This window comes from Geotrypetes seraphini, chromosome 10, assembly GCF_902459505.1.
Source record: "Geotrypetes seraphini chromosome 10, aGeoSer1.1, whole genome shotgun sequence".
Classification (NCBI taxonomy): domain Eukaryota; kingdom Metazoa; phylum Chordata; class Amphibia; order Gymnophiona; family Dermophiidae; genus Geotrypetes; species Geotrypetes seraphini.
In genome coordinates, this window is record NC_047093.1 from 140,929,899 (window position 1) to 140,957,145 (window position 27,247).

The 27,247-nt window shown below is 44.8% G+C and overlaps 1 protein-coding gene across 6 annotated transcripts in view; it reads right to left on the bottom strand.

Moving 5' to 3' along the window:
- Nucleotides 1-27,247, bottom strand: part of CCDC114 (coiled-coil domain containing 114) — an 86,439-nt gene that overhangs the window by 17,141 nt on the left and 42,051 nt on the right. For all 6 annotated transcript variants that reach the window (XM_033961655.1, XM_033961656.1, XM_033961659.1 and 3 more), the window contains 6 exons: nt 23,188-23,375; nt 21,108-21,242; nt 20,747-20,829; nt 20,012-20,180; nt 1,710-1,870; nt 674-780 (listed from right to left, as the gene is read on the bottom strand). In XM_033961655.1, the coding sequence (XP_033817546.1) occupies nt 674-780; nt 1,710-1,870; nt 20,012-20,180; nt 20,747-20,829; nt 21,108-21,242; nt 23,188-23,375 (843 nt within the window). The remainder of the gene's footprint in view (nt 1-673; nt 781-1,709; nt 1,871-20,011; nt 20,181-20,746; nt 20,830-21,107; nt 21,243-23,187; nt 23,376-27,247) is intronic.

Below are 27,247 nucleotides of genomic sequence, written 5' to 3' on the forward strand. Positions count from 1 at the left end.
GGGGTAGTAAGGGATGGCAGGGAGTGGCAGAGGGTATATTTGTGGTAGGGGGTGTCAGGGTGTATGTGTTAGTAGGGGGTGGGAAGGAATGTCAGAATATGTGTGTGTATTTGTATGGGGTAGGAAGGGGTGTGTATGTTTTTGGGGTATGGGAAGGGGTGTTAGTAAAGGGTGGAAGAGTACATGTATGTAGAAATAAATGTTGGGGGATATATTGGGGGGGGGGAGTCCAGGGTGTGTTACTGAGGTCTATTCCTCAGGTGACAGCCCTCAAGAGCTGTAGTCACCCATATCCCTGCTGTATTCAACCTGTTTCCCTTTTTCCACGAGATCTGAAGGGAGGTTGAAAAGTGGAAAAGATCCCTGGACTGGTCCTAGCACCCACAAAACCGCACAGGAAGTGACTACCGGCACCCCACCACCATCTACGTGCTTTCTCCCTCACAATCACTGCCGCTGAGCACAGCTTTCACACCGGCCTACAGCTGGCCCTAACAAAAGGCCCATCCCTCACCATTAAACCACCCCAAATATTCTGGGTAGCACCTCTCAGCTTAAGAGGCACTTGAAGGACACAACCACCCTCAGAGAAATGCAGAAAGAGTTTATGAGTATTCAGAGGTTCGGTGGCTGCAGGTGTTCCCTTTGTAGCTAGTGGTTGGCTCTTCCTCACCCTGTGGATGGGAGCTGGGAGATATCAGAGATCCGTCGGGTTGTTTCTTTCATCTGACCCAACAGGAGCAGGGCTGTCTCCTCAGAGCTGTAGGGCTTGTCGAAGTTCTGGGTGGGGGGTGGAAAGAAGCAGAAAGTGAGAGGCTTTTAAAGTAAAAAATTAGCTTGCGTTTGGGGCTGGGGTAGCAAGTAGGCTTTAGGATTATTTACAGAGGACATCTCTTACTGATATACAGTACTTGAAAACCAGATTCAGGGAACTTTACTGAAATGATAAGTCTGTATACATGTGTTACAAAGATATTCTGTGTGGTTAAATTCTCTCAAACTCTCAGACCCTCCCCCTCATCTCTGCCCTCTCTCTGCTTCTTATCTGCCCTGTCTCTCTCACACTCTGCTCCTTTTCCCTCCATCCCTGCCCTGTGTCTCTTTGGCTCTCTGCTCCTTTTCCCTCCAACCCTGCCCCGTCTATCTCTCACTCTCTGCTCCTTTTCCCTCCCTCCATCCCTGCCCCATTTCTATCTCTAACTCTCTGCTCCTTTTCCCTCCATCCCTGCCCCGTCTCTCTGGCTCTCTGCTCCTTTTCCCTCCAACCCTGCCCCGTCTCTATCTCTCACTCTCTAATCCTTTTCCCTCCAACCCTGCCCCATCTATCTCTCACTCTCTGCTCTTTTTCCCTCCATCCCTGCCCCGTCTCTATCTCTAACTCTCTGCTCCTTTTCCCTCCATCCCTGCCCTGTCTCTCTGGCTCTGCTCCTTTTCCCTCCAACCCTGCCCCGTCTCTATCTCTAACTCTTTGCTCATTTTCCCTCCATCCCTGCCCCGTCTCTCTGGCTCTCTACTCCCCTCCTATTCCTGCCATGCCTCTCTTGTTCTCTGCTCCTACTCCCTCCATCCCTGCCCTGTCTCTCTTGCTCTCGGCTCTTTCTCCCTCCATCACTGTTCCATCTCTCTCACTCTCTGCTCCTTCTCGCTCTCTTCCTCTCTCCCTCCCCCTTTTTCCCACAACTGCTCTCTATCTCTCTATTGTACCGTACCTTGGAGTCGAGGAAAGATCTGGCTGCCAGGAGCTCGTTGGTTTTGTACTCAATGAGGCCCAGGTACTGCATAATGACATTATCCCTTAGGGTTCCAGCACCCAACATTTCATCCAGCGTACCCTGGTCACAGTGAAGCTTCCGAAACGTGGCATCAATGCCTGGGGGGAAGAGGAAGAACAGGAACACAGATAGTTAGACAATTTGAATACACAGGACCCCAAAACATATCAACAGCATCTAGACACAAAATACACGAGTAAATGGTCTCTGCACATGTGGTGTCCGCCCTGGAACCTTGTGATTTCATTAACCACCTGTTTAACTTAACATAATTCTGGGCAATGGTCCCCCCACTTGGCTGGCAAAAATTCTGGGACGAACATGGCCTGCATATATACACACAAACATGCAATTGACATACACAGCTACATAAACACGCAAGCACACATCTCCAACAAAATCTGTTACATGTAATCAGGCACAGATAACAGGCAGAGCACACCTTTCTTTAAAACCACCACGCAAAAACATGATAGCAAGCTGCTAACCGCCCTGTTTGTAATGCCAATGTTTCATCATACGAACATAAGAGCTGCCAAACGGGGGCAGACCGAAGGTCCATCAAGCCCAGTCTCCTGTTTCCAACAGTGGCCAATCCAGGTCCCAAGTACCAAGCAGAAACCCAAAGAGTAGCAAATTACAGAGCTGAGATTGTGGTGTCATAATGCCTTATTCCACCAATGCCTAAGAGCAAATCTCATCAGTGATGTCACAATGGCTCAATTGTCCTAGACGTGGCTCACATAAGAGCTGCCATACAGGAACAGACTGAAGGTCCATCAAGCCCAGTATCCTGTTTCCAACAGTAGCCAATCCAGGTCCCAAGAACCAGGCAAAAAGCCAAAGAGTTGCAACAATCCAGAGCTGAGATTGTGATGTCATAATGCTTCATTCCACCAATGCCTAAGACCAACCTCATCAGTGATGTTACAATGGTTCGATTGTCCTATGCTTGATTCACATAAGAACATAAGAGCTGCCATATTGGGTCAGACTGAAGGTCCATCAAGCCCAGTGTCCTGTTTCCATTAGTGGCCAACCAAGGTCCCAAGTACCTAACTAGATCCCAAGGAGTAAAACAGATTTAATGCTGCTTATCCTAGGAATAAGTAGTGGATTTCCCAAGTCCATCTTAATAGAAGATGATGGACTTGTCTAAACCTGTTTTAAACCCAAGCACATTAACTGCTTTTACCATATTCTTCAGAAACATGTCCCAGAGTTTTACTGTTTTGTCGAGTGAAAAAAAATGTCCTCTTTGTTTTAAAAATATTTCCATATAACTTCATTGAATGCCTCTAGTCTTTGTACTTCTCAAACAGTAAACAACCAATTCTCATCTACCCATTAGGATTTTGAAGACCACCGTCTCTTCTCCAAGCTGAAGAGCCCAAACCTCTTTAGCCTTTCCTTATATGAAAGGAGATCCATTCCTAATAATAATAATAATAACTTTAGTCTTTTATACCGCCATAACCAAAAGTTCTAGGCAGTTTACACTAAAAAGAGCTGGACAATCAGCAAAATACAATAATAGAGTACAAAAATACAAATATTTGTAAAATAGAATTTCAATAATAAAACTCACTAAGTAATAAACTTATCGAATAAAGTGGTCTTAATTAATTTCCGAAAACTGATGACAATAGGATAACATAGCTTGCTGAATACATTTATCTAACCAAGATTGTTGCCTACCAGTTTGAAATGCTAGGGTCCTATCTAAGAAGGTCTTATATCTACACCCATTCATTTTGGGATAAGCAAATAAGTAGAAGTTTCTAGTTTCTCTTGATGGTCTATGCAACACAAAATGAGGAAAAAGGTAAGCTGGAGACAATCCTGATAAAAATACACTGAAAATAAACTCAACGAAACAAAGCAATAGGTAGAAAGAAACAGCAGGAAACTAGTCATTCTTGAAAGAGTCAGGACCTTGCTCTTTTGGGAAAACTTTGAGTAATCTCAGCATGCCTAAACTCATTTGGAAATTTATTCCAGCGAAAAGGGGCCGGGACTGAAGAGCACTCTGCTCTAATCCTGGCTGGCTGCCTGATCTTAAAGAGTATGAATCAACAAAAAAGGTATTTGGCTGGAACACAGAAAAGGAAGAGGACAAACCCTTGTAAAATGTGAAAAGCTAAAATCTAGGATCTTGAATTGGATATGGGCAGTGACGGGCCAAAGGAGAGACAGAAACGCATCTGGGCTCCATCAAACGCCATTCATTCAGCTACATTGAAACAACCTGCAGTGTCGCAGCAAGTCTGAACAGGAGATCGGCTAGTGAACTGTTACAGTAATCCAAATAGGTTGATGCCAACATAAGAACATAAGAAGTTGCCCCTGCTGAGTCAGACCAGAGGTCCATCTTGCTCAGCGGTCCGCTCCCGCGGCGGCCCATCAGGCCTAGTGCCTGAACAGTGGTCCCTGATTAATTTTATAACTTACCTTTAATCCCATCCCTATAATCTACCTTTACTCTTATCTGTACCCCTCAATCCCTTTCGTCCTCCAAGTACCTATCCAAAGCTTCTTTGAACCCCTGCAGCGTGCTCCTGTTTATCACATCCTCCGGTAGCGCGTTCCATGTATCTACCACCCTCTGTGTGAAAAAGAACTTCCTGGCATTTGTTCTAAACCTCTCCCCTTTCAATTTCTCTGAGTGCCCCCTTGTACTTGTTGATCCCCATAATTTGAAAAATCTGTCCCTGTCTATTTTTTCTATGCCCTTCATGATCTTGAAGGTTTCTATCATGTCTCCTCTAAGTCTCCGCTTTTCCAGGGAGAAAAGCCCTAGCTTTTTCAATCTGTCAGTATATGAGAGGTCCTCCATGCCCTTTATTAGCTTAGTTGCTCTTCTTTGGACTCTCTCAAGTACCTCCATGTCCTTCTTGAGGTACGGTGACCAGAATTGAACACAGTACTCCAGGTGCGGGCGTACCATAGCACGATACAGTGACAGGATGACTTCCTTCGTCCTGGTCGTGATACCCTTCTTAATGATACCCAACATTTTGTTTGCTTTCCTTGAGGCTGTTGCACACTGCGCCGATGCTTTCAATGTTGTGTCTACCATCACTCCCAGATCTCTTTCAAGGTCGCTCACCCCTAGCGCTGATCCCCCCATTTTGTAAGTGAACATCGGGGTTTTTTCCCTATATGCATGACCTTGCATTTCCCTATGTTGAAACTCATTTGCCACTTTTTGGCCCATTTTTCCAGTATTGTCAGATCTTTTTGGAGATCTTCGCAGTCCTCCATGTTATTGACCTTGCGATATAGTTTGGTGTCATCCGCAAATTTAATAACCTCACATTTTGTTCCTGCCTCCAGGTCGTTAATGAATATATTGAATAGGAGCGGTCCCAGCACTGACCCCTGTGGATCTCCGCTCGTGACCCGTTGCCAGTTCGAGTAATGACCCTTTACTCCAACCCTCTGTTTCCTGTCCGCCAGCCAGTTTTTGATCCATCGGTGGACCTCCCCTTGCACCCCGTGGTTCCATAGCTTCCTTAGTAGTCTTTCGTGTGGCACCTTGTCGAAGGCTTTTTGGAAGTCAAGGTAAATGATATCTATGGATTCCCCTTTATCCACCTGGCTGGTTACCCCCTCAAAGAAGTATAATAAGTTCGTGAGGCATGACCTGCCCTTGCAGAAGTCATGCTGGCTCGACTTCAGCTGCCCATAGTTGTCGATGTGTTCCCAGATGCTGTCTTTAATCAGTGCTTCCATCATCTTTCCCGGGACCGAGGTCAAGCTCACTGGCCTGTAGTTTCCTGGGTCTCCCCTTGAGCCTTTCTTGAAGATGGGCGTGACATTTGCTATTTTCCAGTCTTCCGGAATCTCTCCAGTTTTTAAGGATAGGTTGCATATTTGTCGAAGTGGCTCAGCTATTTCGTTCCTTAGTTCCTTGAGTACCCTTGGGTGAATGCCATCCGGACCTGGCGATTTGTCGCTCTTTAGCCTGTCTATCTGCCTGAGGACATCCACCTTGCTCACCTCTAGCTGGACCAGATTTTCATCCTGCTCTCCTTTTACGATCTCCTCGGGTTCCGGAATGTTGGTTGTGTCCTCCCTCGTGAAAACTGACGTGAAGAACTTATTTAGCCTGTCAGCTATCTCCTTTTCCTCTTTTACCACTCCCTTTCTGTCCCCATCATCCAAGGGTCCCACTTCCTCCCTTGCTGGTTGCTTCCCCTTAACGTACCTGAAGAATGATTTGAAGTTTGTTGCTTCCCCCGCCAGTCTCTCTTCATATTCTCTTTTTGCTTTCCTAACCACTCGGTGACACTCCTTTTGGTGTTTTTTATGTTCCTTTTGGTTCTCCTCTGTTTTGTCCTTTTTCCATTTTTTGAATGATGCTTTCTTGTCACTTATCGCCTTTTTCACTGCATTTGTTATCCAAACTGGGTTTTTTGTTCTATTTTTTTTGCACCCTTTCCTGTACTTGGGGATGCACAAGTTCTGTGCTTTGTGCACTGTGCCCTTGTCCAGGCATTTTCTACGGACTCCATCTTCCTTGCGCTGTCGTTGAGTTTCTTTCCCACCATTTTCCTCATGGCATCATAATTCCCTTTTTTGAAGTTAAGTGCAGTCGTTGTAGTTCTTTTCACCTTTGATGATCCAATTTCTAGACTGTATTGAATCGTGTTGTGATTGCTGTTTCCTAGTGGGGCTAGTACCGCCACCTCCTTAGCGGGTCCCCCTAGTCCGTTGAGGATTAGGTCAAGAGTGGCATCACCCCGTGTTGGTTCCGTGACCAGCTGTTCCATGAAACAATCCCTCGTGACCTCCAGGAATTTGGTCTCCCTCATGCAGTTTGAGTGCCCAATACTCCAGTTTATTCCCGGGTAGTTGAAGTCTCCCATCACCACCACACTTCCGCTTTTGCATACCTGCCTCAGTTCAGCCTCCAGATCCTGGTCGATTTCTTCCGTTTGTCCAGGTGGGCGATAGTACAGACCCAATTTTATGTCTGCTCCAGTTCCTTCTGGTAGCTTAACCCATAGTGATTCCAAGTCGCCCGCCCTTACTGTTGTTTCCATCCTGGTTGAAGGTATGGAATCTTTTATATATAGCGCTATTCCTCCACCCTTTTTGTGTGACCTATCTCTCCTGTAGAGTTTGAATCCTGGTAAAGCCACATCCCATTCATTGTCATCAGTCCACCACGTTTCTGTGACTCCAATTATGTCTAGGCCCTTTTTGCTGGCTAGGACTTCCAGCTCTCCCATTTTAGCCCTTAGGCTCCTAGCATTAGTGTATAGGCAAAGTAAGTCCCGTTTGTTCGCCTTTCTTGCTGTTTTTCCTCGTGGTTTGGCGCTCCTGGCGTCCCCCTCGTGAGTTGCCAGACCCCAAGCCTCGTCTCGGTCATCCTCCTCCTGTGGTGTGTCTGTTTCGTCCTCAGCTTGTTTCCCTGTTTTTGGTTGTCCCTCTGGATTCCGTTGTTCTCTATTAGTGCTGCTTGCCAGTTTTATTCGTGCATTAGACCCCTGCAATTCTCCCTTAGGTCCTTTTTCAAAAAGTTCCCACTCAGTCCTGAGCCCTCTTTTACAGTGTCCTTGCTCAATATCTTTGGCCCGGGTCCCCTGCATTGCATCCTTAGGTTCTTTTTCCAAAAGTTCCTTCTCAGTCCCGATCCCTTTTTTACAATGTCCTCGCTCCATGTCCATGGCCCTGGGCCCCTGTAATGCATCCTTAGGTCCTTTTTCCAAAAATTTCTACTCAGTCCCGAGCCCTCTTTTACAATGTCCTTGCTCAGTATCCTTACTTGATACTTTTGTCCGATGTGTCAGATCGACTGTCGGCTTTCCCCTCTTTCTCAGTTTAAAACCAAATCTATGACGCTCTGGACGTTGCGTGCCAGCATCCTCGTCCCAGTCGTGCTCAGGTGCAGTCCATCTCTCCTGTAGAGCTTATTCTTTCCCAAGAAAGTTGTCCAGTTCCGTGCAAAAAGGAAACCCTCCTCTTCGCACCATCTCCTGAGCCAACCGTTTATTGCTTGTAGTTCGCTCTGCCTCCTTGCGTCCGTTCTCGGTACTGGCAGGATCTCCAAGAAGGCTATCTTCCTTGCCCTCAGTTTCAGTTTCCTCCCCAGGATCCTGAACTGATCAGTTAGTGCAGTCCTGTTGTAGTCCCTCCTGCTGATGTCGTTAGTTCCAACATGGATTACTACAGCTGTCTCCTCGGTCTCGGCCCCTTCCAGGATACTCTCAACTCTGTCGATGACGTCCTTTGTTCTTGCCCCCGAGAGACATGTCACTAGACGGTCCTCTCTCCCTCCAGCTATGTGACTGTCCACTCCTCTCAGGATTGAGTCTCCCACTACGATAGCAGATCTCCCCTTCCTCAACTGTCTCTCTGGTCTCAGGTCTGTGTCGGTGGCGCAGTCCTCAAGTCCCTCCTCCAGGTTCTGTCGGGTCTCCTCCTCATCTGTCTGTCTAGATTCTCCGCAAGGTCCTACTCCCATGGTGTCTGGTGGATTTTGTCGTCCAACCGTTAGTTCCCTCCTGATGAGCTGGTGGTCCCGTGCCTCCACCATCCTGCAGGCCACATGGATCACTTTTCGGAGAGTGTTACAGTTGATGTTTTTCACTACACAGTTTTAAAAAGGACACGTGTCATGCAACCTAAAACCCCAAAATTGCGATTCATTTCTAAACTCTTCACAGAACAAGAAATTACAAAAGCCTAAGCTGGCTTTTACAAAGCCATGGTAGAGGTTTCTACTGCGGGCTGGCGAGGCAAATGCTCCAACACTCAAGGGAACTGAATGAAGGTGGAGCATTTACCTCACCAGCCCACGGTAAAAAGCTCTGCTGTGGTTTAGTAAAAGGAGCCCCCAGTGACCTCAAATGTTGCCCTAACAGATGTTAAAAAAAAGACGATTATCAAGCCAAGCTGTGATCAAGCTCAGAAGGAAACCGAAGCATTGGAAAAAACCCTCCCCCCCAAGAAACGGAGCCGTATGCTTGGAACAAGCTGCCCGAATTCCTACGGCAGGCTCCATCTCTGGCAGTGTTCAAGGCCCAGTTAAAAGCCCACCTACTTTAGACTCCTAACTCCTCTCACCTTGGGTTCTGCATCCCCCAACCCTATATGTCTTGTCTGTCTGTCCAAGTTAGATTCTAAGCTCTTCTGAGCAGGGACCATCTATTAAATGTCAAAATGTACAGCGCTGCATACGTCTTTCAAGTGATAAATAGTAGTAGTATATGCCTAATTTGCAAAGAGATGCATCTCTCAAAGGATGAAGAAATATGCTAAGGAATAAATATTCAGCCGTGGTGGTCAGCAATTTTTTGGGCTGCTGGGCCATATTCAGGCTCTGGCACTTAGAGCCCGATTCTAAGAACTGCACCTGAAGCTAGGCGGAGGAAGGCGCTCTACTGCTGCCTAATTTAATTGGGTTTAGTCAGCACACTAATTGGCAGTGCCAATTAAAAACCAATTAAAACTCAGCTTTAAAAAAATGAAGGCGCCTAAGGGCACCTCCAGAAAGACTGTCATTATCCCACCCATGGAGGCGCCTTACAACGCCTAATGCTGCTGTAAGCGTACCCTTTACAGAATGTCTTATTTACATTTCTCGTATTTATTTGATTTTTTTTTTTTAACCCGTCCTTCCAAAGCTCAGAACGAGTTACAAATCAGGTGCCAAACCATTTTCCTTATCTGTCCCAGCAGGTTCACTTTTTTATACGACTTTTTGTAATATTCATGTTATGATGATATTTTCAGGAGAAATTAGGTCCTTACCTGCTAATTTTCTTTCTTTTAGTCCCTCCAGACCAGCACAGAAATGGATGGGTTTACACTCCTCTGCCAGCAGGTGGAGACTGAGTCATTAACTTTTGGCTACAGTACAAGTGGGCTGTGCAGTCCCTCTTACACTCAGTCTTTACGAATAGCCAAGCAGAAAACCACTAAGCTGAACAAGTATGAACAACTCCACACTCACATGGAGAAAACAACGGAATAGTCCAAAATTGGACCAGGGAACACTGTTGAATACTGATTAGAACAAGAACCTTTCAGAACGCCCCACAGTTTGCCAGCTAAACCAGCGGAACCAAATGCCACTGCTCTTTAAACTCTCCCAACAAACGAACACAACCAAATAAACCCACAGAAAAAAAACGTACTCTTCACAAAAACACCAAACAAAATCATAGGGTGGGGTCTGTGCCAGTCTGGAGGGACTAAAAGAAAGAAAATCAGCAGGTAAGGACCTAATTTCTCCTTCTTTAGCGTCCCTCCAGACCAGCACAGAAATGGATGGAACATAGCAAAACAGTACCCATCATGGGTGGGACCTCCGAAGAGTTGCCACATGAGCACGCTCACCGAACACCGCGTCCCGATGCACCTGAATGTCCACACGGTAGTATTGAACAAGAGACGACCAAACCGCAGCTTTACAGTATCCACCGGAAGTACAAGAGAAAATTCAGCCCAAGAAGCTACTTGATCCCGAATAGAATGAGCTTTGAGAAATTCTGGAACAGGCTTCTTTTGGAGAAGGTACACCGATGTAATAGCCTCATTGATCCAGTGCGCAATGGTACCCTTGGAAGCACCGTCCCCCTTGCGAGGACCCACTAAGAGGACAAAAAGACGGTCCAACTTACGAAACACCTGGGTCCGCTGAATATAAGAACATAAGAATTGCCGCTGCTGGGTCAGACCAGAGGTCCATCATGCCCAGCAGTCCGCTCACGCGGCGGCCCTCTGGTCAAAGGCCAGCGCCCTGAGACTAGCCCTACCTGCGCATGTTCTTGTTCAGCAGGAACTTGTCTAACTTTGTCTTGAATCCCTGGAGGGTGTTTTCCCCTATGACAGATTCCGGAAGAGCGTTCCAATTTTCTACCACTCTCTGGGTGAAGAAGAACTTCATTACGTTCATACGGAATATAACCCCTTTCAACTTTAGAGAGTTCCCTCTCGTTCTTCCTACCTTGGAGAGGGTGAACAACCTGTCCTTATCTACAAGTCTATCCCCTTCAGTACCTTGAATGTTTCAATCATGTACACTCTCAATCTCCTCTGTTTGAGGGAGAAGAGGCCCAGTTTCTCTAATATTTCAATATATGGCAGCTCCTCCAACCCCTTAACCATCTTAGTCGCTCTTCTCTGGACCCTTTCGAGTAGTACCGTGTCCTTCTTAGAAGAACATGATATCATGCCCCAAAACAATAAGGCCACAGTCAGGAAATCTGACTGCTGGTTTCTGGAGCAAAGGAAAGACCCTACAGACATCTAACTTGTGCAACTGCTTCTGCTCCAATGAGCCCTCCCGACTCCCCAGGACCAGGAGGACCAAGGACTGGTTGACATGAAACGGTGAGACTACCTTTGGAAGAAAGGAGGGATCTGGCCGTAGCATTATCTGTTCCCTAGAAAACTCCAGGAAGGGAGGCCTACTCTAAAAGGCCTGCGGTTCTGAAACCTATTTCAGTAAGTAATGACCACCAAGAAAACTGCCTTAACAGTAAGGTCCTTCAACGTACAGGCCTCGAGAGGCTCAAACGGAGGATGAATGAGCATGGAGAGAACAAGATTGAGATCCTAGGCAGGAACCGATGGCTGAACTGGTGGCCGGAGCAATTTCACAGCCTTCAAGAACAGAATTGCATCCAAAGAAGAGGCCAAATGTTTACACCAAAAGAGACCACAAAAGGAAGACAAAGCGGCAATCTGCACCTGATGGGAGGACCAGGCAAGGCCACGCTCCAGGCCATCCTGCAGAATCTCCAGGATGTGAGGCAAAGCAGCACGAAGGGGAACCACACCACACGCGGAACATGACTCTTGATAAGATTGGCTGCGATATCATCAGCCCATAATAAAAGACCTCGTGACAGCGACAGTTACAATAAGATAGGTTTATTAGTAATAAGCATAAGGCAACTCACATGAAACAGCTAAGTACAGCATGTTGGCTGCAAAGGATAGCATGCATACATACGAAATAGCAATCTGATGTTCTTTTGGGTCTGACTCCTCTCGCTTCTCTCCTCCTTCCTCCTACCATCTCTTATACCATCCAGCATGTCCCTTATATACATTATATCAGTAGATTAGGGTACCTCCTAGTTACTCACTTCTCATTGGTTGTCACATATGTCATTTGTATTGGATGGATGATCTATATAATTATCATGGAGCCATACTGAAATGTGACGTCACCTGGTACCAAAACTGACCTTTCTATATTTCCCTGACAGGTGTATTTCCAATACTAAGGCTAATAACTCCGGAGAACAGACCCCCCACCTTCCTGAGTTACATTGTTCTTGCTAGTGCTTCTTAGGAGAACATCATATCATGTCCCAAAACAATAAGGCCACAATCAGGAAATCTGACTGCTGGTTTCTGGAGCAAAGGTGAATCTCTCTCTCTTTTGCTGACAGAGAGGAAAATGACTGCTAAGAAGTCTGAATTCATATGCATAATGTCTCTCTTAGAAATATAACTATTTGGGGTATCACAGGGGTCTTCGCCTACAATATATGCAGGTCTTATGCTTGCGTCATCTTCCGCCTACATTTTCATGCAGGTCTTATTCCTGATTCTCCTTTGATTCGACCTCATTCTTCAAAAAGATGCCAAAAACGGACATAAGCCAGAGAAGTGGTTCTCTGACACCCTATGAGAGTGGAGATCACCCTATCTGAATATTCCTTCTTTAGGTGAGCCCTTTTAAGAGCCAAGCTGTAAGACAAAAGGGACCTGGATTGAACATTGGAATGGGACCCTGAGTCAGAAGATCGGGCGAGAGGGGCAGCAGGAGAAGATCTGCCACTAGCACACGAACCAGATCTGCGTACCACGGGCGCCTGGACTAGTCTGGAGCCACGACAATCACGCGGCCTACGTACCAGTCAATCCAAAGTAGAACTTTGCCCACCAGAGGCCATGGAGGAAAGACATACAGCAGGCTGTTCGTCAGCCAAGCTTGCACAAGAGAATCCAGCCCCTCAGCTTGGCAATCCCTGAACCGACTGAAGAATCTCGGTGCTTTGGCGTTCATACTCGTGGACATGAGATCCGTGATTGGCCAACTCCAGGCTCGAACAATCAACTCAAAGGTTTCCAGCACGAGACACCACTCGCCGGGATCCACTGCCTGGACATTGTCCACACCAGCAATGTGGGAAGCCGAGATGTCCCAAAGATGAGCCTCTGCCAATTCCATGAGCAGAGAGGTCTCCAGCGCCACCAGACAACTCTTGGTGTCCCCCTGACAAATGATATATGCCACCGCTGTGGCATTGTCTGAGAGAACTCGAACTGACTTGCCCTCCAGCAAGGACTGGAACTCAACTGACACTAGCTGAATAGCTCTGGTCTCCAGAACATTGATCGACCAGGACGCCTCCATCGGTGTCCAGCTGCCCTGAGCCGAGTAATTAAGACATTGAGCTCCTCAACCTAGGAAACTGACGTCCATGAGAAGCACGGTCCATTGAGGCTGATCGAGACTCACTCCCTGAACCAGAGAGTCTAGATTGTGAATCTGTGGCGACCACTGCCGAAGAAGCGCATACTGAAGAGGACGCATGTGAGCCCAAGCCTACCAGATCACTTTCAAGGAGGCTACCATGCACCCCAAGACCTGCAGAAAAAGTCTTGCACCAGTGGACATCGGCAATTCATCAGAGAGTGAATCTTCACCTGCAATTTTTACGCCCTAGCCTCCGGAAGAAAAACTCTCCCCAAGCTGGTGTCGAAAAGCACAATGAGATACTCCAAGTATTGAGACGGAGTCAACCGGCTCTTGACCAGGTTGACCACCCAGCCTAGGGACTGGAGAAACTCCACAACTCGAGCCGTGACCCGGGAACTCTCCTGAAACGACTTTGCTCTTATTAACCAATTGTCCAGATAGGGGTGCACAAGAATGCCCTTGTTGCACAAGGCAGCTGCCACCACAAGCATAAACTTGTTGAAAGTGCGTGTCACTGTAGCTAGACTAAAAGGAAGCGCACAAAACTAATAATGCTCTCCCAAAATCGCAAAACGTAGGAAGGTTGATGAGAGAATCAAATGGGAACATGCAGACAGGCCTCTGTCAGGTCGAGAGAAAAGTCTAAAATTCCCCAGGCTGAACGGCCAGAATTACCGATTTCAGCGTTTCCATGTGAAAAGACAGAACCCGGAGAGCGGGAAGGGGAGCCTGACATGCTGACACTAGAAGCAGAGTCCCCCTTGAGGCGGCCGGAACATTTTGTGCATCCACCAGCCCCATCCACCACTTGGCACCCACATAAAATGCACTTGTTCTGCACTTTTGAAGCACTCATACTGAATGCGGCAAAAACCCACGCACAACACCGTACAAAAACGGCAGCCTAAGGACCACTTTATGCTCCGTTTATTTCTTGTGTCTTTTTTTAAAAAACTTTTCACAGCTCGCCAACTGGCTCAAGTTAGAGCAGACCCCATAAAGCACTCTAAACTGTAGTCTGTGCCGGTATCAGTGGTTTCCATCTGGTGTGCTGGCATTTGCGTACACTTTTAGAGATACAGCATTTTAAAGTACAGCAAAATTCAGCGCATTCGTGGTTTTTTCATGAGCTTTCACCTCCATTGTAATTATTCTTGCTGCCGGTTCCCTGACGCAGGGTCGAAACGTGGCACGTCAGAACCAGCCAAATTCTAAAGTTAAGTTTTTCAAACTATTTTTCAAACTTCTGTTACTTGGCTAGAAAGCTTAGCATAGCTGTAATAGCTAGCAATATACAAGTGAAAGCAAGGCTATATATATACATTTTTTGAACACTGCAATGATTGGGTGGTGAGGAGGAACAAATTGCCTTCATGTCTCTGAGCAGAGTTCTATTGAATGTTATATGAGCAACATAGTAACATTGTCGCAATTGTGATGTAGTGACTTTTTTATTTGTGCAACATTACTTTAGTCACTCTCCTTTAAGTATATTTTTGCTTAAAGTGCTTGCCCCGTTTCTATATATTTTGACGGTATCGGTGGTAAGGCAAACAGTTGAGGCTCCTCTAAACACATAAAATCTGGGTAGGTGGGGGAAATGGAGGGAGGGACTCGACCCTTTCAAGTGTAGGACCCCTGAGAGGGTCTATCCAGACAGCAAAAGGGACCAGAAAAATTCCCTAACCAGATCCAACAGGCCCAAAATAAACCTCAGCACAAGACTGCACAATCTTACCACTCCACCTGCTGGAGACTAAGAAAAGACTGATTGTTCTGAAGCCAAAGTTAGTATCTGCTGGCAAAAGAGCGTAAACCCATCCATTTCTGTGCCGATAAAGAATTATTGTTTTTGTATTTTCCCATAGATTTTATGGCCTCTTTGAATGTAAATCGCCTCATAACCATCAAACAGACATCGCTTCCCTAACCTGCGCCTACTTAAACATCAGAGCCTTAGGACCCAAAACAGAACACATAAAAAACTGGATAATAACTGAAAACCTAGACTGCCTCTTCCTCAAAGAAACCTGATTAACCTCAGACACAGACCCTAGAATAACTGAGGTATGCCCTCAGGGGTACAAAATAACAGTAACCTGCAGAAAGAAAAAATGCGGAGGAGGACTAGCAATAATAATTAAGGACTCCCTAACCCTAAACATACTAGAAAAAACATCCACCCCGCAAATGGACTTCCTCGCCTGTCATCTCACAAGCACAACACTAAAAAACACTCTAATTTTGATTGGAAAGTACTTGAAGGGGGGTGGGAGAGGGGATAAAAAAAATTTGTTCAGAATATTATGTGATATAAAAGTGATATTGTGTATTCATTAGTTGTAACTCAATATTTTGTACACTTCATGTAAAATATGAAAATGAATAAAGAATTATAAAAAAAAAAACAAACAAAAACACTCTAAACTGCATGCTCTGTTATATAACGCCAGGCAACTGGACCACAGTGAGACCTGAATTTGAAAACTTAATTTACCAAAACTCCTTAACAGCAGAATACAACCTTATCCTAGGAGACCTAAACCTTCACCTAGAAGACCCAACTTCCACACCAGCAAATAACTGTCTATCTTTCCTCACCGCCCTGTCCTTCCAAATCCTAAACCTACAAACCACACATGAAAAAGGTCATCAACTGGACATTGCAGCATTCATGACTCACCAACCATCCATCCCAGCAATTCAAACTCCCAACGGAACCTGGTCCCCATTCCTCTGGTCAGATCACTACACCTACAACTTCAACATCAACTGGACCAAGACCAAAACCACACCTCAATCCAAAAAAATAACATACACCTCACGCAAACATATTGAGCCAACCACCTTCTGGACAAAAGTAGATGAATCAATCCAAGACTGCGACCCAAAAAACTTCATCTCTCACTGGAAGTATGTGTCCACCAACATCCCTGATGAACTAGCCCCACTACAAACCAAAACCAGAACCAACAGAAGATCAGACCAATGGTTTGACAAGTAACTGCTCCAACTCAAAAGACAGTGTAGAAGATTAGAAAGAAAATGGAGAAAAACAAGCCTAGATCAAACAAAAATTACTTGGAAAAAAATTAACAAACAATACAAACTTCTACTAAAGACCAAAAGGAAAACTCATTACACAAATCTTATAGGCACAGAAACCCAAGACCCCAAAAAACTATTCCAAATCTTAAAAGATCTAACAGACACCAAACCCTACACAACCACAAACAATATCCCACCCCCCTCAGCTACCCTCCTAGCAGATCTCTTCAAGAACAAAATAACTAACGCCAGAGCCACCCTCAATCTTACCCCATCCCACCAAAATGTAATCACAATTCACCCCACAGAAAAAGATTCAACTGCAGCAGACAGAACATGGTCTCAATTCCCCATCATACAATGGTCCGAATTCAACAATCTCTACAAAAAAATACAGCCACGCAATGTAATAATTTACAAGCTGTCTCGGTATCAGGTGTTAAAGATTCTACAGTGATACATTCTAAAATTGAATCTATGGAGAACATGAATAGAGTGAAAAATCTACGCTTGGTCAATTTTCCAGTAACTTATTTATTGTCACCTGAGATTTTATTAAGGAAGTTTTTTAAAGAAGTACTGGGAATGACCAATGCTGAGAATTTTCCAATAAATAACTATTATTATATTCCTCCAAAAAAACTTGAATCTGCCCAGGAGGTGGACCATCTGACCACACCAGAGGTAAATTTGACTGAATTTTTGGAAGATACACAGGATATGATTCAGAGCCGGTCCACCCTGGTAATAACATGCATGAGCGAGATGGATAAGATGTTGATAATGAGACTTTATTTTAAAAACAGGTTAATGAAATTTTGTGGGAATTTGGTTAGGATTTTTCCGGATGTATCCAGAACCACACAGTTGAGGAGGAAATAATTTTTGAAATTGAAGGATAGAGTGTTGGCACTGGATGCATCCTTTTACCTGAAATTTCCCTGTAAATGCTTGATTAAGTTACAAGATATTGAATATTTTTTTTGGGATCCTATACAACTACAACAATTTTTAATTGCAAGAGAAAAGAAATAGAAATGAGATTTGTTTCACCTAGCTGAGAATATGAGGAGAATTAATATAAATAGTATCCCAGTTTAAGGAATGATTCAGGGTTCATTAGTATGAACCAAGAATTATTGTCCTTTATATTTCTTGAACTTTATTCTATTAGAAATAGCAAGATATACTCCCCATTAATGTGGGCTTGAAAGGAACTATGTATGTATGATTTGATTATGTATTGTTTTTATGTGATTCTCCTTTTTTTTTTGAATTATTGGATATTGTAATGTATTCAAAATTATAAAAAAAAAAAATACAGCCACGCCTCTTGTGACTTCAACCACTGCCCTTCATATCTTTTTACTACCTCCAGTATAAAATTCCGTACTCTACTTCTACAATGGATTCAAACCACGCTCACAGACGGCTTTTTCCCCACTGTACTCAGCGAAATCATCATCACCCCAATCCAAAAAGACCCAAAAGGACCACCAGACCAACCATCCAACTTCAGACCTATTGCCTCAATACCGCTATACATCAAACTTACAGAAGGCCTAGTAGCCAAACTACTCACTATCTATCTGGATAACCCCATGCAATCTGGCTTCAGAACCAACTTCAGCACAGAGACTCTTCTTGGCTCCCTTATGGACACAATCAGACAACACCTCAGCACAGGAAAAAAAATGCTTCTCATACAACTGGACCTGACTGCAGCATTTGACCTTGTTGATCATAACATCCTTCTGCAAATCTTGGATGCAATAGGTATCTCAGACAAAGTATACTCTTGGTTTGAAGGCTTCCTAAAATCCAGAACCTACAGCGTAAAATCAAACAAAGAAAATTCAGTACCTTGGTCAAACCCCTGCGGAGTACCACAGAGTTCCCCACTATCCCCTACCCTCTTTAACCTATACACTGCCTCCCTCGGAACACATCTGAACAATATAGGCATAACCACCTATAGCTACGCGGATGACATTACCATCCTCATACCATATGACCAGCCTAAGTCCACCATGTCAAACATCCTACATCGAACACTAGAAACAGTTACGACCTGGATGAAAGATCACAAACTCAGACTCAACCCAGACAAAACTAAATTCATCCTCTTCGAAAATGACAAAATCCAAACCTTAACAAATTTAGAACTCAACTCAATCAACTACCCCATCCAAACCACCATAAAACTACTAGGAATGACCATAGACAGATGCTGTACCACGCAACCACAAATAAACAAAACAATCCAGAAATCCTTCGCAATCATGAGAAATCTGAGACTAGTCCGGAAATTCTTTGAAAGAACACAACTCCAGCTCATAGTGCAATCCCTAATCCTAGGACTGCTGGACTACTGCAACATCCTCTTCCTCCCATGCCCTGCTACTATGATCAAACAACTTCAAACAATCCAAAATACAGCTTTGAGACTCATCTACTCATTGAGAAAACATGATCACATCACAGAAGCTTACATCAACTCACATTGGCTACCAACCCAAGAAAGAATAAAATTCAAATTCTACTGCATGCTATTTAATTCCCTAAACAACCGTCTCTTCCAAGCATCCACAATCAGACACAGAAAATCGCATTCCCCATTCATACCTCCTCCGATCAAAGAAGTAAAACGATCTAAACTACACGACGGCCTCCTAGCCACTCAAGCTGCAAAACTAGATACCAGGATCTCCAACCTGCTGATGACCACCGCAGACTACAAGACATTCAGAAAATAAATAAAAACTATACTTTTCAAGAAATTCCTGAAACAGCCCTAACTTCACGTACTATTAACAATGCTAAAATAGACAAAGAATCCACTCTTACTACCCCAGCAATGACAATTGTGCCTCCATTGTAACCCCCGTCTATATACCTCTTGTAAGCTGTACTAATTATAACCCCTGAAAATGTAACCCACAACCGCAGGTGACGCTTTCCTCTAAGTGTTGATTTTTGAACATTCGGGGTTGATTTTATAGAACTCCCACCACCACAATTGCGCAAATCTGGTGGAATGAAGCCAAACAACTAAATTTCAAGGACCTCCTCAGGAAGAGTCTTGAATATGAAGGACCTGGGTCAAAAGGGGAAATTAAAGGCCTATCACTAGCCCGTGGCATACCTGGCGGGGCGGGAACTCAGGGCAGAGAAGCCCTCTCCTCCAGGCAGTGGGAAGGTGAACAGATCAGTTGTGCACTCTGCTGGACCACGCACCAGAACAGGAAGTTGATGTCAGAGGGGGCAGGAGCCAGTGGACCGCAGACCTATGACCACTCCAGCACCCCCGAGCTCCCTACCCCATCCTTGCTACATCACTGCCACTAGCATGAGACAGAGAGTCACCATCAGAATCACTTAAAGAAAACAAGAAGGAAATCTGGAGGGCGGTTTCTTTTGGCTCAATAGTGTCTAGGAGGTGAAATTCACAGGCAGCTGAGCACTTCAATGGGCAGAGTCTGTTTGTACTCACTTGCTATGTTACCAAGGGAAATCTTTCAGAGAAGCTTCAGATCAGGCAGAAGGGTATCTGAAGCTTCTGGGCTCTACAATGTCTGCAGTTCACACATAGCCCTCACCGAGAGGTAGTCCACCTCTGTATAACAGCCTCAAAGCCTCTAGACCAAGACCTCCCTCTGACAATGAGGTAAAAAGTCTGAGGTCCCCATACTGGTCCAGAGTGGGAAGATCTTGGGACCTCGGTCCCTCCTTTTCCTACCTAATTTCAACTGTTCTATAATTTTCAGTATTCCTTTCAGATGTTCTTCGTAGCTGCTTGCCAGTGACCTGGCCACCTGCTCTTTCTCTTCCATCTCAAGCAAGAGAGCATTGTGCCCTTCATCCTCGCGCATCCCTTGGGCCTTGAAAGCTTCAATTTTTCCTTTGATCTGGAAGCAAAACAAAACATTCATCAACAGCCGAGACTTCCATCCTGTCCGCAAATGGATCAGAAGCTGGTGACATCCAGGAAACCTATCAAAGCAGGGCTGGTTTTGCCTATGGCTACCAGATGTCCCCAGACATCTTTTGAGGACATCTACGGGGGTCCAGATGGTTTTTCAAAATCCAGCACTTTGTCCGGGTTTTGGAAAAGCTTCCAACAAATCGCCGTTGGGCAGGAGTGCATGAATGTCCTCCTGCCCGATGAGAGCAGGTGGGGGGGGGGGAGGCTAATTTACTTTCAAGTTTCTTCAGACCAGTAGTGGTTAATCTTTACGAGTGGGTATATATCCAATCATGACCAGCAGGTGGAGAATAAATATGTAAATAAATAAACACTAGGCACCTTTGGAGTAGCAGAAAGGTGAAAAGGAGATACTATCTTGTTTGAGGGGACGGGAGATGCTAGACTCCAGGGGAGGAGTTAAGGTCTTCAACTAGGGAGAGGAGGGGTGTGATTGAGGGCACCATACCTCCTAGTATCTCTCCAACAAGCCACGTTCCTCGCTCTCACCTCTTCGATCTGTCCTTCCAGTATCTCTGTCTCGTTATTCTGCTCGTTGACGAAATTGAACAGGGCAAAGTTCTGGTCTTCCACTGCAGAAGGAAACACAGATGTGGGGATATAAGGGCCGCACCTACGAGACCTCATCACGCCAATAAACACAAGGCTCTCTTCTGCCTCCCAGCCCTCCCCCACTGACGAAGGCAGCCATAAAACTAAACTATAGAGCAACTCTCCTCTCGGAGCTACACAAGCATGAACCCGTCTATGACACGGGTCTTTTGTGGCCTGTGCACGCCCCTACTCCCTGAGGATTTAACGCACAAAGGAGTAACAAAAGATGACCCTTCCACCTCCAGCCCAGCTGCACCTTCGATAAACCTGTGCACCAGGAGGTCCAAGTCCTCTTCGCCCGTAATGCTGCTGATGTGCTGAAAGGCTGTCTCGTAGGTCTCCCTGGACTCCTCCTTGTTCTCCTTCTTCCTCCTTTCTATCTCGGCTCTCTCTGCCAACCCGAAAAAAGAAAACAGACAAGGTAAATGAATGGCGACTTTCCATACTGGGGAGCTCCAGCTGGAAGGAACACCCTTAGGGGGCACTTTTATAGGGTGGCGCCTCCTTTTGAGGGCCCTGACGTAACACAGGGAGTATCAATTCTAATAACTGACTCAGGTGTCATAATTTTGTAATAGAAAATTGGCATGGACACTCATCTGCACACCCAAAAGACCCTTTCATTATAAGTTAATGGTGGAAAAGTTTTTGTCTTTCTTTTGCTCCTGGTATCAGCAGCCAGGTCAGTCTTTTCCTGCAGATGGCGGTGGGGCTACTCGAGGGGGCCCAGAGGAAGTTTCAAGTTTATTAGTTTTTCATATCCCGATCATAAAGCAAATATCTGACCGGTTAACAATAAAAAAAAATTTAAAATAGGAGAATAGGAACTAGTTAATAGTGTATTAAAAATAATGGGAAAAACATATTAAACATATACAGACAAACACGACCGTGAGGATGAATGGGAAGGAGGGGAAAAGTTACACAATATAAGAAGAAATGATATAGTGGGAAGGGAAAGAACATGAAGGATAATTGTGCGTGATGTTATGAGATGCGCTAATGTAGAGGATGAGAATTATGAGAGTGTTGAAAATTTAATAGATGAAATAAAGATTAGGATTTGGCAAAGGCATCTTGGAATAGGAAAGTTTTAAGATTAGTTTTAAATTTTTGTAGATCAATTTCATCCCGAAGGAGTTGAGGGAGAGAATTCCATAGGGTTGGGGCAGTAATAGCAAAATTAGTCTTCCTAGTATAGTAGGATTCTTTTAGAGACGGAATAAAAAGAAGTTTTTGATCGGTGGATCGTAAGGATCGGGGAGAACTTTGGGGAATTAATAATTTATCGAGGAATAAAGGTAAGTGAAATTGTTTGATTTTGAAGGTGAGCAGTATGATTTTGTAGATTATACGGTGCGTGACTGGGAGCCAATGAGCCTCTTTAAGAAGAGGGGTGACATGTTCGAATTTACCTATTTTGTAGACTAGTTTAATTGCAGTATTTTGTATAAGTTGCAACCGTCGAAGTTCTTTTTGAGGTAGTCCATTTAACAAAGAATTACAGTAATCTAAGTGTGAAATGACTAGGGAATGAATTAAGATGTTAATTGAATCAGTATTTAGAATAGAATTGAGTGAATGGATGATGCGCAATTTAAAGAAACAAGTTTTTACTACTGAGTTTATGTGGTCATGAAAGGTAAGATCTCTATCGATGGTTACTCCTAATAGTTTTATTTTAGTATCCATAACTAAGGGTGTGGATTTGATATAAACAGTTCCTGGTAAAGTTTCAGATTTTTTGATGGGGAGGAGAAGACCACAAGATTTATCAATGTTGAGTGAAAGTTTGTTAGAGAAAAGCCAATCACTTATAATATCTAGTTTGGTATTAAGATCATTTATTTCTAAAGGGTTTGAAGTATTTATCGGGAAGAGTAGCTGTATATCATCAGCATAGGCGAAAATTGAGAATCCCAGTGATTGGGCAAGAGAAAGGAGAGGGGAAAGGAAGATATTGAATAGTAGTGGGAATAAAATAGAGCCTTGAGGAACTCCAAAAGTTTGAGTTATTGGAGAAGAAGTTTGATTTTTTGCATGAACTTTAAAATAACATTGATGAAAATAGGATATGAACCAGTTGAGAGCGTGACCTGTAATGTTACAATCTGCTAATCTAGATAAGAGAAGGGAATGATCGATAGTGTCAAAAGCTGCAGATAAATCGAGGGAAATTAATATTACTGATTTTAAGTGATCGTGGGAGTATTGTATAGTTGTAATAAGACCAAGTAATGATAATTCTGTGGAATGTGAAGTTCGAAAACCAGTCTGATAAGGATGTAGAGCATGTGTTTGATCAAAGAATGGGTGAGTGGGGGTGTGTACATTACCTCGCTTGCGCCGGGCCTCCAGCACCTCTTCGCTGATGATACGCTCTTGTGTCTTGATCCCCAGAAACTCTCTGAGCTTGCAATCGTGGTCGATGACGCGCTGCAGCTCACGGACCTCAGCGCTGTGCTGGGCGATGTCCTTCTCCACCTTTTCCTTCAGCTGGTCAATCTTGCTCTGAGCCTCATCCCTGGACACGAAGGAGGAGGTGCTCGGCTCAAAACAGTGGTGACTGATTTACAGGAATAATTTATCTGTTTTACCCTTAAATCTGTCCCTAATACGCACTTCTGAAATGGTGACTGTCACTGAACTGTTACTCTTGTTTCCCATCTCCATGTACCACACATCTCGGGGTGGGGATCATAGATTTTCCTTGCTTTCTTAGTTTCTTCCCTGCCTGTCTTCAGCCTTGGAGTCTCTACAGTCAAGTCCCCTTCTGTGCTCTCGCTTCCTGGTCCCACCCTATGAGTCCTCATCTCTCTCCTCCAAACCAGCTTTCTACCCACTCTGGTCATTCCCTCATTTCCTATCCTGCCATAAGATATATAGCAAAAAAAATCAAAAGGCAGAACAGTTCAAGATGAAGACATCCGATTTATAAATGACAAACAGCCGACTTGGCCACGTTTCGCTCTCAGGCTGCGTCAGGGGAAAACTGATTAACACAACCCCTGCTGGTTAGCACATCCAGTTCACAAAGCAAAATGGTTTGATCTTGATTCAAGCAAACAGCACTCCCTGCTCTCAGAACAAGTAGAGAAAGAAAGGGTTGTGTAGCACTTTTCCCTTGCAGTTTTTACCCGATGCAGACTGAGGGCGAAACATGGCCACGTCAGATGCTTGTCATTAAAAAACAACAACCCAGAAGTCTTCATCTTGGACTGTTCTACCTTTTGGCTTCTATGAATTTAGATCAGAGAAGAAACAAGTGGGAAAATAGAGATGTTTCCAAACACGAACTTTTATCAAAAGCGAAGGACTCGACGCTGCAGGATGTTTCGGTACAGAAACCTGTACTTTCTTCAGAAGTCTACAAATAGATTGAACACATAGGGGTCCTTTTATTAAGGCGTGATAACCGATTTAGCGCAAGCTAAATGCTACGGCACCCATAGAATATAAAGGATGCCTTAGCATTTAGCATGCGCTAAATCGGTTAGTGCGCCTTAATAAAAGGACCCCATAATTATTGGAATAAGAACATCCACAGATAAATTTTAAAAAAAAGTCACTATAAAATCCAACATACAAATTAATATCAAATAGAATGTATACTTTACGTAACAAAGCAAACCATTGGATGACAAATACAAAGAAACCAAAATACCTGTATTTTTCGCTCCATAAGACGCACTTTTTTCCCCCCAAAAGTGGGTGGAAATAAGGGTGCGTCTTCTGAAGCGAATATACAAAAAAAAAAACCCAAAAAAACCTGGCAATACCTTTAGATGTTGGAGGTCGGTGGACGGCTGCCTGCTGCTTGTTGGGGCCCGGGGCGCACAAGCGCGCTAATGCCTGGGCCCAGACACTTCCCTAATTGGGCCGGTCACTGGTGCTTCGCAGGGCTGCTGCCTGCTGATTATAGGCACGTCGGGGCCTGCGGTGCACAAGCCGGGGGGGTTTGCCAGCGCCCTTTGCCTGCAGACCTGCTTCTTTCTTGCAATGAGTGGGAGGGGGGCAGTTTTATTCCTCTTTTTGGACTTGAACTGTGTTGCAGTTGAAATACGTTTACCTTGTTTATTGTGTTCTTTATGCTGGATTTGTGGGTGTATTTTGACTCCCATATGCCTTTTTCTATGGGCGTGGCCCAGAGCTGCCTATTGTTCTGTATTCTGTGTGCTCAGTTTCTTATGCGACGATTGGGGTGTTGCAAAGGGGGGGTGGTATATATGGGGGGTGGGGAGTGTATGGTGTCTGAATGTGGTAGATTGGAAGCGGGCTGTGAAGTGTGTGATGTGCTTATTTCTGCTGTTTACTTTGAGTGCTTATGAGCTATGGGGGGATTTAGCTGGGACGCCCTAATCTCTCAATGGTATTATGTGATTTTTTGCTGCAGCTATTTAGTCCTACTTGGTTATGGCACAATTGAATATCAAGTCGCTTAATGTAGATGGGATCCATTCCCCAATTAAACGTACCAAAATACTAGCATATCTTAAGAAAGAACACACTGATATAGCTTTCCTTCAGGAGACCCACTTGACCCCTGTAGAACATGCCAAACTTTGGAGGGAGTGGGTGGGACAGGTGGGATATGCCTTCATTACTGCCTGGAAATGTGGGGTGGACATACTCATTCACAAAAATATTCCTTTCCATCTGCACACTCAAACAGCAGACCCAAATAGGCGATATGTCATATTGGTTTGGGAATTGTGGGGGTAGTCTCTTGTTCTTTGTAATATCTATGCACCCAATGTGTACTCCCATAGCTTTTCTCGTCCTTGGTGGGCCTCCTGGCTTCCCCTCAGTCCAGCCCCTCTTATTCTGGATGGGGACTTTAATGTAGTGGCTGACCCTGGGATGGACTGCAAACCAGCCAAGCATACACCTAAGGGACATTTTTCCAGAGGGGTGAACTTTCTTATGAAGGAACTGGGTTTGCTTGACACCTGGCGTACCCTCCACCCAGATGAGCTAGATTTCTCTTTCTATTCGTCTCCCCATGCGGTCTTTTCCCGTATAGATTATTTCCTCATCTCCGACTCACTTTTTCCAAAACTCCAAGTGGCCCATTTAATGGCCCTGTGGTTGTCTGATCACGCCTTGCTGGGCCTAACTTTGCAGTTTAACCCTTCCTCTGCAAAGCAAATCTGGAGAATGCCTCCTCACTTATATCTTGATCCTCATTTTCGGAGGAAATGGAAGAACTACCTTTCAACGAATCATGAGGGAGATGTTAGCTCTGTCACATATTGGGAGGCCGCTAAAAAGGTTATGAGGGCATATCCTGGCTTATTCTGCGTCCCTGAAGAAGAAGTGAGATTGGGACCTCCTCTCCCTGTCCCAGGAACGACAACGCTTACGAAGACCCATATTTTGCGTCTCGAAAACGATTCCCTTGCTGCCTTGGGGAGGGTGAAACGTCAGATTCTTGACCTGCTCCATCAGTGTGCGGCACGTAGTATCTATTGTTACAAATATAAATTTCATCGCTGGGGAGATAAATCGAGCAAACTGTTAGCTAACTTAGTGCGCCCCCCCCCCAAAAGCTAAACAAATTATAACCTCTATCAAAGACAAACAGGGCCAAATTCATACTCATCATCAGGCTATTATGCAACAGTTTGTGAAATTTTATTCAGATTTGTACACTGCCCGATTTGTACACTGCCCCCCCCCCCTGATGACGCTTCTGCCCAAGAATCATTCTTTGCAGGGCTCCACTTGCCCCAGTTATCTGATGATCAGCAGCTGCTCTTGAACGCCCATATTACTGGAGAGAGATACAGCGGACCATTTGAAAGCTTAAATTGGCCAAAACACCAGGTGCCGGCGGTTTCAGTCCAGAGTTTTATAAACTTTTACATCCAGCAGCTCTCCTTCCCTTACAGGCTTACTTTATGGGGCTTTGCAATCAGACACCCCCCGGGGAATCCCACAATCAGGCCCACATTATTATTCTTCCCAAACCTGGTCATCCCTTGGATGCTCTGGGATCTTATAGACCGATATCCCTACTTAATCAAGATATTAAGATTCTGGCCTGTGTTTTGGCAGCGAGTCTTAATAATTTTCTTCCTTCTTTAATCCACGATGATCAGATGGGCTTTGACCCAGGTAGACACGTTTCAATGAATCTTCCGAAGGTCCTGGTTGTTCTACAATTCCACCATCACGCCTCAGACCGAGCTCTTATTACGAGTTTAGATGTCGAAAAAGCTTTCAACATGGTATCCTTGACCCACCTTTTTTGGGTTTGGGGACGTTATGGTATCCAAGGGGATTTTGTCCACTGGTTAGCTGCCCTTTATCACAATCTCAGGTCCCAGTTGTTGGTAAATGGTGGGGTGTCAGATTCTTTTCCATTGGGCCGCGGCATGTAACAGGGCTATCCTT